We start from the raw sequence: 11,508 nt of genomic DNA, 5'->3' as shown, positions 1-11,508 counted from the left end.
TTTAAAAAGTAACTTTCCATTCCCTGCTATTATAATTTGTATCCAGTTATCACCGACAAGATACTGTTAAAGACCGTCAGTTCTGGGCAAATTTTTGTGCCGGCCAAAGGGCCCAGAGGGCCCTTAATTGCAGAATGTTGATGTTATCGACTTTTGACATAAATTTGCAATTTATTTGAATAATACCAGGGTTGTGCATCTACGTGGAAAATATAATACTCTACGTTTACGTGTAGACAACGTAAACTATTGTATAAGTGTCATCTATGTAGACAGTCAGTATAGACTATATATTTATTCATTTAATAAATACATATAATTTAATGTTTATGTAAAAAAACTACCATTTGAGTAAGAAAAATTCTCTGGTTGCATTCTTAATCTTAATCTCGTAATTAAATTAATGTTCAAAATACATCAAGAATATTCTAAAGTTATGGTATCTTTAGCCTGTTTCTAGATATATACATTTTGGACATTTCTACTGTGGGTAGAGACTGTTTTATAATTTAATTCTTTTATACTGTATATATTAGTGATATAATTTACTAGATATTCTAATATTCTACTAATATTCTAGATATATAGTCTAGATTGTCTACGTAGCAAAAAGACCGTGTAAACATCACGTAGATTTCACGTAAATAATCCGTGTAGACGTAATCTTGAAATCTACGGCACAACCCTGAATAATACATTATTAAAATCATGATTTTTATTATATAAATGCTTTATAAATAAGTATGAATACTTATATAATGATATAATATCATATATATTGCTATTTACTGCAAAATTACAATTTTTTTCAACTGTTTTATAGTCTCTATGGATAATCAAACACGGATGGTAACTATAAAAAGACAGTTTTAAATAAAATTATTTCGATTAACTTAAGGTAGTACACTCGCGACAATACCATCCAAAAGTTAGGTCTCATGACTCATCACGCGCTCGGTGGCGATATTTCCATTGCCGCCAGTGAGAAAAAACATTTGGTTATGCCTATCCATAATAGACCGCACGCACACGCAGAAAAAAATTAATTCAGACAGAAGACTAACGCAGCTCGACTGGCCGCCTCTTCACTCGCCTCCATATGTCAATAAAAATCGAAAATTATATTTTTTAAATCTATTTTCCAAACTAAATGGTAACAAATTATGAATTTTTTTCATAATATTCATTTCATATCCCTTCATCACATATTCGTTTTTTATTAAAATCTCAATACTAGTTTAGGCCCTACAAAAATAAACGCGACAGTTTTATCAACTTTGTATAGGCGACACGTGTAAAAAATGCAATTTTTAATTGCTTATATCTCAGTATTGAGATGGTCAATCTCATTCTAATACAAGCGTATCAACGACTTCTAGTACAACATATATAGTTTCAATTTCAAGAAATGCTCAATATTTTGAATTTGCGAGTGTATGTATGTACATACTACCTTGACAACTCATTGACCGATTAATTCTAGTGACTAGTCAGTTCTACCTAACGACGAATGCAATTGGTCAATTCCAATGTCATAATCAGTCGGCTAATCGTAGACGGTAAAATTGGTCATTTTAAACAATTTTCTTATCATTCGAAATATATATGTATGTTGTATGTATACATCGTAATATATCATACATATATACATACATATATAAGTATGTATATCTCGATTCTCGCGTGACTTTTGAAATATCGTTAAAAGAGATATGAGTCATCGGATAATAAATTATTAATTTCCACACTGCAGTTAAGCGAATAAATAAATAAATTGAAAAAATTAGTTTTCATATATATAAATTTAAATAAAAAAATTTTGATCAAAGTATAACTGAAAATTAATTAATTATATTGATATATTACACAATTAATCGATATATCGACATAAATAAATTATGAACAAAGTTTAAGTATGAAATCATTTATATTTTGTGCGAAGAGTTTTGAAATATATATAAATATATTATATATAATTGGCAAGTTCTGATTTATCGAAGTAATTTCGCGGATAATTTAATATATAAATTAAATATTTCAAAAAATATGTAACTCATGTATATATATTATACATATACATATTTATGATCAATTTACATATTTCGCATTTCTATCAATGTATAGATTTATAACTTTAATCTCAGTTTAACTTATACTTTTTATCTTTCTCTAGCTTATTATAAAAATATCAAATATAAAGAGTATAAAATTAAACCGGGATTAAAGCTAAATTAATGATATAATTTCTATAGCGAGATAGAAATTAAATGCAATGATCATTAATCGACATATATATATCAGTTATAATTATAATTGTAAAAGTTCAAGCGAATGTTCGGCAGGAAAAAGTGGTGAGAGACGCATTGCATCGCGGCGTGGCCCGCGTGGCTGTACAAAGCTCCTTCTTCTTCTTCTTGTTCTTCTTCTTTTACGCCCAGATTCTTAGACTCGAATGATATACAATACTAATACGTAATGAATGAAATACTAATGCGGAAGTAAAGAAGTACTAAATCGTCGCGAAGATTCTGGAACGTAGAATCACTCGGCCACAGACGTCCACCTCAGTCTCGCACAAGAATCAACTACAAAGCTCCAAAGTCCAAAGCAACCCTCGGCGTTTCTTCTCGATGTGCAGTGTTGCCAGATCCCTGAACGAATTTTTCTGGAGTCCCTTATCAAAAAGTCTGTAGATGTCTGTAAATGAAATATCTACAGATGTCACTACTTAATGTACACTGCTAAAAAATTTTGGGTAATGATAAAAAATTTGAAATGTGGTAATGACACAAAAAAATTTCCACTTTTATCGAATTTTGCTCTGAATTTATTATGTTTGCCGCATTCTAGTGCAACAGTTGAGCGAATTTTTTCTGAAATAAATTTAAATAAAAATAAAATTCGAAATAAATTAGAAATTACTGCACTAGTAGGCATTTTAAGGTCTAAGGCACATTTAAAATGCGTAAACGAAAATTGTTACAGTATGGACATTAAAAAAGGGATGATCAAAAAGCATAATCAGTCGATGTATGAAAATACATAGTTATATATTAGAATACGTATTATACAGAATAACGGTTTAAATTTCATGTGTTCCAAAATTTTTATTTTACGTTATTTTTAATTATAATTTAATTATATCATAGTTTTAAGTAATCAATAAGTGATTGTTTTCAAGTCTGACTGAATGACACTTGTATCGAGTGTGTTGATTTGTGTTGCTAAATAGAAATATCCTAAATTTCTGGAGATTTTACATACAGAATCTGTATTCTGTAGCTTGTCCAAATTTTCTTTGAATATACAGACATTTCTGGAGGTCTGGCAACACTGTCGATGTGTCCAAAACCCCGTGGAGGGGGGGGGGAGGAACGCCCCGGGACGATAAGGAACCATTCCGCGGGGGAGGCTCTTGCGATCGCGAAACCGCCTCCTCTTTCCCTTCTCCTGCCACCCCCCTCCCCCCCTCCTCTCTCATCCTCTTACCCCGTTTGTTTACGCACGCGATCGCGTCGTGTCGCGTGACGCGTGCATGCGTGTTGCGCCCCTGTCGTGTGCCTACGGGTGGCCGCGCCGTCGTGCAGTATCGTGCCGTATCGCGTCGTAACGTATCGCGGCAACGGCATGCCCAGTAAGAAGAAAAAATACAACGCTCGTTTTCCAGCGGTAAGCGACAACATCTCGTTCCTCCGTCCCGTCAGTCCCGTCCGGTCTCGTCCCGTCGCGGAACGGCGCGTCAACGGCACGCGACGAGACGGCAAGCGAGAGAACGAGAAGCGAGCGGGCGAGCGTTCGGAACTCCTGGAGTTCCGCGACTGTCGTCGGCTCGCGCCGCGTGTCAACCGGACGCGTCGATCGCGTGCCGCGACGGGAACGGGAGAGCGCGCTTTCGCGAACGGTCGCGGTAAACCGCCGACCCGACGCGCCTATACGCATGACATAACCTCAATCCCGCGTGTCTGTTGTCAGGGTCGTATCAAGAAGATCATGCAGACGGACGAGGAGGTCGGGAAGGTCGCCCAGGCGGTGCCGATTATAATTTATATCCTTTACCTACATCATCTCTCTCTCTTGCTTTCTTTCTCATTTGTTTTGTACCTTGGCGATGTTTGCATCCACATGTCTTGTTAAAAATAGCATGTACTATTGTAAGACACATGGGAAAACACAGAAATAATAAAAAGGAACAATTGTGGCTCCAGGAGCGACGTAGTAGAGTTGCCTGAGAAGAAGAAAGATCTTGAAAGAAGAGAAGACGAGTTTGAATCTCGGCCCAGGGGCACCCTGATATTTTTCTCGTGTCGCCCTGTAGCTTTCAGAAGTGGGGTCGGATTTGTTTATCCTTGGGTAATAAGGGAGTCAGAAGAAGAATTAAGGTTCCTAGGGAATGCATAAGGCGGTGTGCATTTGTCGATGTAGAAAAGAATGTATGACCAGAGAATCTGAATGTTTTAGAACTGACCGGAGAAGAGTCATCACAGTGACACTCAAGGACACATGTTGTTAATCTAGCCAAACTGTAAAATACATGGGCGAAACGCAGAAATATCAAAAAGAGACAGTTGTGAGTCAGTGATGGCAAAGTAGCTACCTGATGTCCATTTCTACCAATGTAGATCAATTTTAATTTTGGTTTAACTTAATTTTTATTCTCTTATTCTAAGAGTTATGGCCATTTCTGTTCAATGTAGATTAACTTTAATCTTGGTTTAACTTATTTTGTATCTTTTTCTAATTCTAAGAATTGGAAAAACAAAAAGTAAACAAGAGTTATGGCTATTTCTATTCAATGTAGATTAACTTTAATTTTGGTTTAACTTATTTTCTATCTTTTTCTAGTTCTACGAATTAGAAAAACATAAAAAATAAATAAAATCGAGATTAAAGTTAATCTACATTGGTAGAAATGGACGTTAGAAAAAGATAAACAGTAAATTAAACTGAGATCAAAGTTAATCTACAATGACAGAAATGGACTTGAGAAGAGAAAAGATTTAGATTTAAGTTCCAACAGTGTCTAGAAGCGTTCTGATATTTTTCTTGTGTTGTCTTACAATTTTTTTTTCTCGAGCTGCATTTAGCAGAAAAAAAAACAGCTTTACAACTGTTGTAAGATTCTTCAACGATTGGTTCTCTCCTTTAGCTCCACATGGATCTAAATGTATAAACTAATCGTATTAAATAAAATCTTAGAACAGTTGCAAAGCTGCTCTTTCTACTAAACACAGCCATTGTCCTAGAACGCTTAATAAATAGCTATTTGTTTATTTTCTTTCTTTCATGAGCACAGATTTACATAGATTTGATAGTGATAGTCGGAAAATCACATCTGCATTTACCATATTTACCTGAGTACAATTGTTCCTTAATGAAGCTTACCTAGGACCCTGGAACTGTTTGTACACTCCTTGTTAACCAAGACCATGCAGATCACGAGTGCCAAAAACGCCAAGACTCTAAGTCCATCTCATATGTGAGTACATAGCGATATCATCATTCAGATCTGTCCAAGTTTATCCTTGTCGCTCATTTGCTACAACATAACTCAAGAATTGTCATTTTTTAATTGTTTGCAAAAAAAACGAGAACCTAAAAAAAAAGAAAAATTTTATTCTATAATTATATTATTCTACAATCAGTTTAAATCGCATTTAAAAATAATAAAACACAATTTTAATTCAAATATAGTGAAGTAATTGCCTATAAAAGCCGACACGGGTGTTGGTGTGTGAAATTCTTATCGTTACAACTACACACTTATAGGCGATTACTTCACTATATTTGATTTATTTCTTGGAGCCTCTTCCTTCTGTCTAAAATTTTAATTAATTAAAACTTATTGGAAAATTTTATTTTTTGAATTTTGTCATTGTATCAAATGAGTGTTAGGTTCACGATGCTGCAAAATATTCAAGCAACGATTGTTCGCGATGTACAATGAACCTTTCTCCGTCATCTCTTGGCAAGATGGAAAAAATGTTCTCACAAATGCTTGTACTCGTGAAGTAAAAGAATGTGTCCTATACATGCGTAGCATCTTATTGGTATGCTTATGTTTGCAGGAAACAGTGTATCCTATCGGAGAGCCGATTCGACTTTCTAAAGGATCTAGTGAAATCCCTACCTGACGTGTCGGGGCCTGACGACGAGGTACCCATGTCACCGGAGACATCCGCACCGTCGCACGTCAGTGCGCCGAACACAACAGCCACCGCATGTTCGACGACGATGCAGCATCCCGATCCATTAGAGTGAGTCTTTCGACTCTTTGACTTGCCGACTCTCCAAGAATCTCGCGTGTATAATAATCTCACGATTCGTATTTTTCTCAGATATCAAAAGCATCTCGGGTTACCGGTTAGCGCCGAAATGAACGTAAACCACAGGAGCACGAGAGACAACGGATCGAGCAGTTTGAATCCCGTTAACCAAAGGGCCGCGACGACAGTCGGCGGCCACTCGCAGGTCCCGGAGTTCCACATGTCCATACCTACGGCCTTCCAAATTAGTCGACCAAATTTTTATACGGAGCTCAATCCGAGCGCGAGCGACCAGCCAACGTCGAATTTCACCCGCACCGCCAACATTGACGAGGATTACGACACATAGTAATCCCCCCATCGCGAAATTTAGGAAGTTAAAAGAAAAACTGGTCTTTATTGAACGTGTGATGCACGAATTAGCTGAAGTACGGTAGAGAGAAAAATGCGTGCGTACACGCACCAGAAGCATCTTTCGACTGCTCACGTCACTTGTAAATTAATGTCGTTTAATGCTTTCGAATTGAGACATTTTCTTATTTGCTCACATGCTTGTTTTTTAGAACGAATGTTCCAGAGTTACGTTAACGTAGGAATTATTTATCTTTTTTTTTTATCTGTTTTAAGCAAATTTATTTAAATTAAGAGAGAAAACTGTTGCAAATAAATGTCGTTCATTCAATCACCGTTCACAAATATACATTGGCACCTTTTGCGTCATCGTGTTATAAAATTACGTAAAATATTAGATTATCGCGTCAAATTTAGTTTTTCTATTAATTAAAATAACATTCGTTTATAAGTTGTATGTGTGTGTATATGTATAATATATTCTATACATTTTTTTCTACACTATTTCATGTTCGATTTATAATTTAAGATATCTGTATTTGCTCTCTTTATCTTTTTTTCCAAGATAAGTAATAAGTGAGAGTGAAAGACAGAGTTGGAACGCGTATCTCTCGATAGCTTTTTAAAATCGTATTAGGGGAACATATTGTGACAAAGTCGCAAGAACTAAATCCAGTTTAAATTTCGCGTTCTACTAAAGCTGATTGATTTATCAATTTTCTTGAAATTCATTGTTTTACCAACCCTCTTAAACTGATTGTTTTATCATGTATTGTGATAAAAAGTTGCAAGCAGTGGCATGAACTGAATCCAACAATTCGAAGAACCTTGCCCATTTTTATTATAGATTTTGAATCGTTTGCGTCTTGTAACAGAATTTAGCTAAAATAAAAGATTATTGTTAGAAGATATCAAAATGCTTCATAAAAACACAATCCTTTAAGCCGACGCTGTTCGTAGATACACTCTTTGGAACACTGATGCATTTTAACACAAAATATAAACACTATCATATCAATTTTTTTAGTAACTAATTCTTTTATATGCAGAATAATTAAAAGAATCTTATGTAAAAAAAATCCGTTTGAATGTGATTGTCTTCTTGGCGATTTGTCGATTTTAATTTTTTTTTTTTTTTTGCAGCAATGAATATATTTAATCTATCATTTTTTTGTCAATCGATATGCAATTTATTACTGTACTAGACGTGAGAGACCTCGAATGGACAAAGTTCTTTCGCGTTAAAGATTGTTTTACCAACTTACTTGAAACTAATTGTTTCACCACTTCAAGACAGCACGAAACTTGAATTGGATTTAGGTTGCGTTACTTCTCGTAGCTTCTTAGCGAGATGTGATCTCAGCTAAGAATAACAATTTTTGAATCATTTTCGGAAGACGTGTATTCTAACTGTTGCTCGATCTCTTATCGTTTTGGAAATATAACAGATAAATTCATACAAATACAGACGTTGCGTGCAATCCGAAATGAAATAACATGATTGTCATATTTGCATAAGAACTTTATTCAAACTACGTTTTCAGAAACCGGACTTTAGACATTGTAGTGTATATGTACGCAAACATGTCGTGTAATCGTTGTAACTAATTGTCAAATCGTTATGAATTGTTGTCGTTTATAAACAATCATGTTGTAAAACACGTTCAGATGAAGAAACGAAACAAGGAACAAGAGGATCGCGACAAGTTAATGCTGCAAGTATGCCTGCCGTATCTCAGTTGATACGCTGTATAATTTCGACGTGATACATTTTTTATTTATATAGTCCCGTTAGCGTTATCATTCTTCCCACTCCCTTTTTTTTACACAATTTTATAACTTCAACTTGTACGATATTTGAAAAGAACTGTTGAAAATTAAGAAAATTTTTTGGTGAGATCGAACCGACATCTGTGCTTGATGAAACGAGTGAAGTGTTTTATGCCGTATCAGATGCATGTGTGATTACAAAACTGTCAATTTTGTCAAATGCGAAAATTAAGTTAATTTATGTAAAACTCGATTATAATTCACAACATTCAATAATCAATTACACTATTCTTCGAGCGTTCTTTGTCTCTTCTCTTTTTTTCCCAGTTCGACATTTTGCACGCTGCATTGTGGAATAACATATTTGCATTATTTAAATGTCATTGGAGCGAAACAATAGTTAACCTGTGACTTCAGACTTCGAGCTGCGTGCGATTTTTATTTGTATCTCATGCAAAAAATATCTTGAAGTCGATGGTTTTATAGAATGCTCCAATTTCCAAACAATTAAGATTCGGCGATTAATCATTTTAAAGCGGATTTATCACATTTTATGCGTAAATAAATAAATTTTTTAATATCACTAATTTATATTATATATGTTGCATATTATATATTATAATTTTTATGAGAAATGTGTATTTAAAGCAAAAACTGCATACTGCAGCTTTGTATTTAGAAATAAATTGGAAATAAAAAAGAATAGAAACCAATAAAACTAACAAATGTCAATTGTCAGAGTATATAATCATATTTAATTTAATAATACATATTAAAGCGGGACGTTTCAACTTGACTAACAATAAGTCTGCTTCAACCGCAAATACAAATGCAAGTTTAAATAGATATATTACATTAATTAAACTGGAAAATTTATAATATAATATTTTTACTATTAAGATAAAACTATGTTGGATCTTTTAATATAAATATTGTCAAATTAAATGATATGATTATATTCTAACATCTCTTGCTTTATTATATAACCTTTTTTCTCTTTCATTTCTACTTTATTATGTATTTGAATGCTTTTCTTAAGTTTTCAATCTCTTTCCCAAAGAATTACAAATTACAAAAAATGTTTTAATAGTCCTTGATTTATTTCCTCCTATCTAAAAAAGTGCATGTAAAGTCGATAACTCGCATTTCTCGAAATATTATTTGTTGTCACTTTTCCGCGATGTTGATTGGTTGTCTCGTTGCGATACTTCGTGTAAGCGGCTATGACATTGCATTTTGACAGTTGTGTGTTATGACATTGCATTTTAACAGTTGTGTGTATTGAGGTTGATGTAATTATAAATTATAGTAAGAAGTGTTAAATAGCGCGCGCGAAGCGCGCATTTGTAGTGCTAGTATATTTAGAAAAAACTTGAAAGTAAAAGAAGGGTGTGTGTGTGTGTGTGTGTGTGTGCGTGTGTGCTTGGGGAACGTTTCGAAAAAAATAAAATAAAATTCAATATTGCATGTGATTTCTTTCGCACCAAAGAGGCACGCCAAAGAGATGCGACCTATGCGACATTAGTACAATAGAGAATTTCTGGAACTTCTTAAACATTTAAGATAATTTTTAAGATATAAAAATAAATATACATGTAAGAAAATTATTATTATTATTGTTTTACATAATATGTACAAATAAATTTTATCTCTTTTGAGTTTCATATTTCATAACGTTTGTTATCCTTTAAGGATAATAAAGCTAATTCTTGCAGCTTTTATGCATTCCGTTATTAAAGAGAAAACTTGCAACACAAAGTTGTACTCTTATCAGACAAAATATATTAGATCTTTTATTTTAGCTATTGACACAGTCTATTGATCACAGTCTGTTTTTATTTTAAAAATGTCTTAATATTATCTTGCGATACCATATGGCTCGATCTGTAATTCGCTTAATGACTTAATGTTTTATTCCTATATAAGGCATGAAACTCAAAAAAGGTAAAAATAAAAAATAATTTTTTTAGTTGTATTCTACCAGTTGTATTTCTTCTATACGAATATCGCATCTTTTTAATGCCTTCATATGGTGCGCGATATTGAGTTTTTTAAAAATATTCCTAGACATCACACTTTGTGCCCAGTTTTATTTCAAAATTAATAAATTAAAGAATATTACAATATTATATTTTTTAATTTTTTGGAGAGAAGAAATTAAAAATTAAAATTGTATTCAAATACATAAAAAATATCGTAAAAATTTAATTATTTTAATATTTGTTTATTTATGCGTGTAAAAATATATACTAGTATATTTTTGTGTAAAAATATATACTATAGTATATTAAATAATAAAAAATATATACTAGTATATATAAAAATATATACTAGTATATTTTAATTATATCGTAAATATAAATTTCAATAGACATATTACATTAATTAAATCGGAAAATATATAATTTTTACTAATATAAAATAAAACTGTCCTATATAAATATTGTCAAATTAAATGATATGATTATATTCTAACATTTCTTGTTTGCTTGCTTGCTTTATTCCTTTTCATTTCTAATTTGTGTATTTGAATGAACGTATATATACATATCCGTTTTAAAATGATTGATCACCAAGGTTCTGTATCTTATTATTAAACAGTTTGAAAGTTGGGAGTTCGAGGTATCATGATTTCGAAATTTGCATATATTAAAAATTTTTATATCTCGAAAAACATTAAAACTTTACATAAAAATAAATTTTAATATTGTAATAAGAACAAAAAATTTTTTAAAAATATAAAAATATACATTATTTGCTGTCCAATTAAAATCACCTATACTGAGAAAAAAAATTTGTTAAAAAACGCAAAATTTGTTTCATTTTACCAAAATATTTAGTCTGATACGTTGGACTAAACATTACTACGATGATACAAAATAATTTGTTACTATTATAAACAAAATACTATTTCTTAACTAACTAAACTATTTTGTTTCAATAAAAATTTATCGCATTCAACTCAACCGTTCTATTAAAAATATACACTATTTATTACCCCCATCAGCATTGTTTAGTCAGTTCGATATTTGGAATTTAAACAAACATATTACTTGGATTACGGGAACTAAGTAGCATGCAAACACAAATAAATACTATCGGAAGAGCACACGTCTGAACTCCA

The 11,508-nt window shown here is 32.6% G+C and overlaps 1 protein-coding gene across 1 annotated transcript; it reads left to right on the top strand.

Moving 5' to 3' along the window:
* Positions 1-3,474: 3,474 nt before the first annotated feature.
* LOC105458768 (nuclear transcription factor Y subunit C-8) lies at positions 3,475-6,945 on the top strand. Its single transcript, XM_011704300.1, has 5 exons — positions 3,475-3,669; positions 3,973-4,045; positions 5,383-5,476; positions 6,066-6,254; positions 6,336-6,945. Exons 1-5 carry the CDS (start codon positions 3,628-3,630, stop codon positions 6,610-6,612), a joined length of 675 nt encoding a protein of 224 aa, XP_011702602.1. The 5' UTR covers positions 3,475-3,627; the 3' UTR covers positions 6,613-6,945.
* The last annotated feature ends 4,563 nt before the right edge of the window (positions 6,946-11,508 follow it).

This window comes from Wasmannia auropunctata, unplaced genomic scaffold (assembly GCF_000956235.1).
Source record: "Wasmannia auropunctata unplaced genomic scaffold, wasmannia.A_1.0 LD334328.1, whole genome shotgun sequence".
Taxonomy (NCBI): Eukaryota; Metazoa; Arthropoda; class Insecta; order Hymenoptera; family Formicidae; genus Wasmannia; species Wasmannia auropunctata.
The sequence above is the reverse complement of the archived record's forward strand: the minus strand, read 5'-3'. Positions and strand labels throughout refer to the sequence as shown.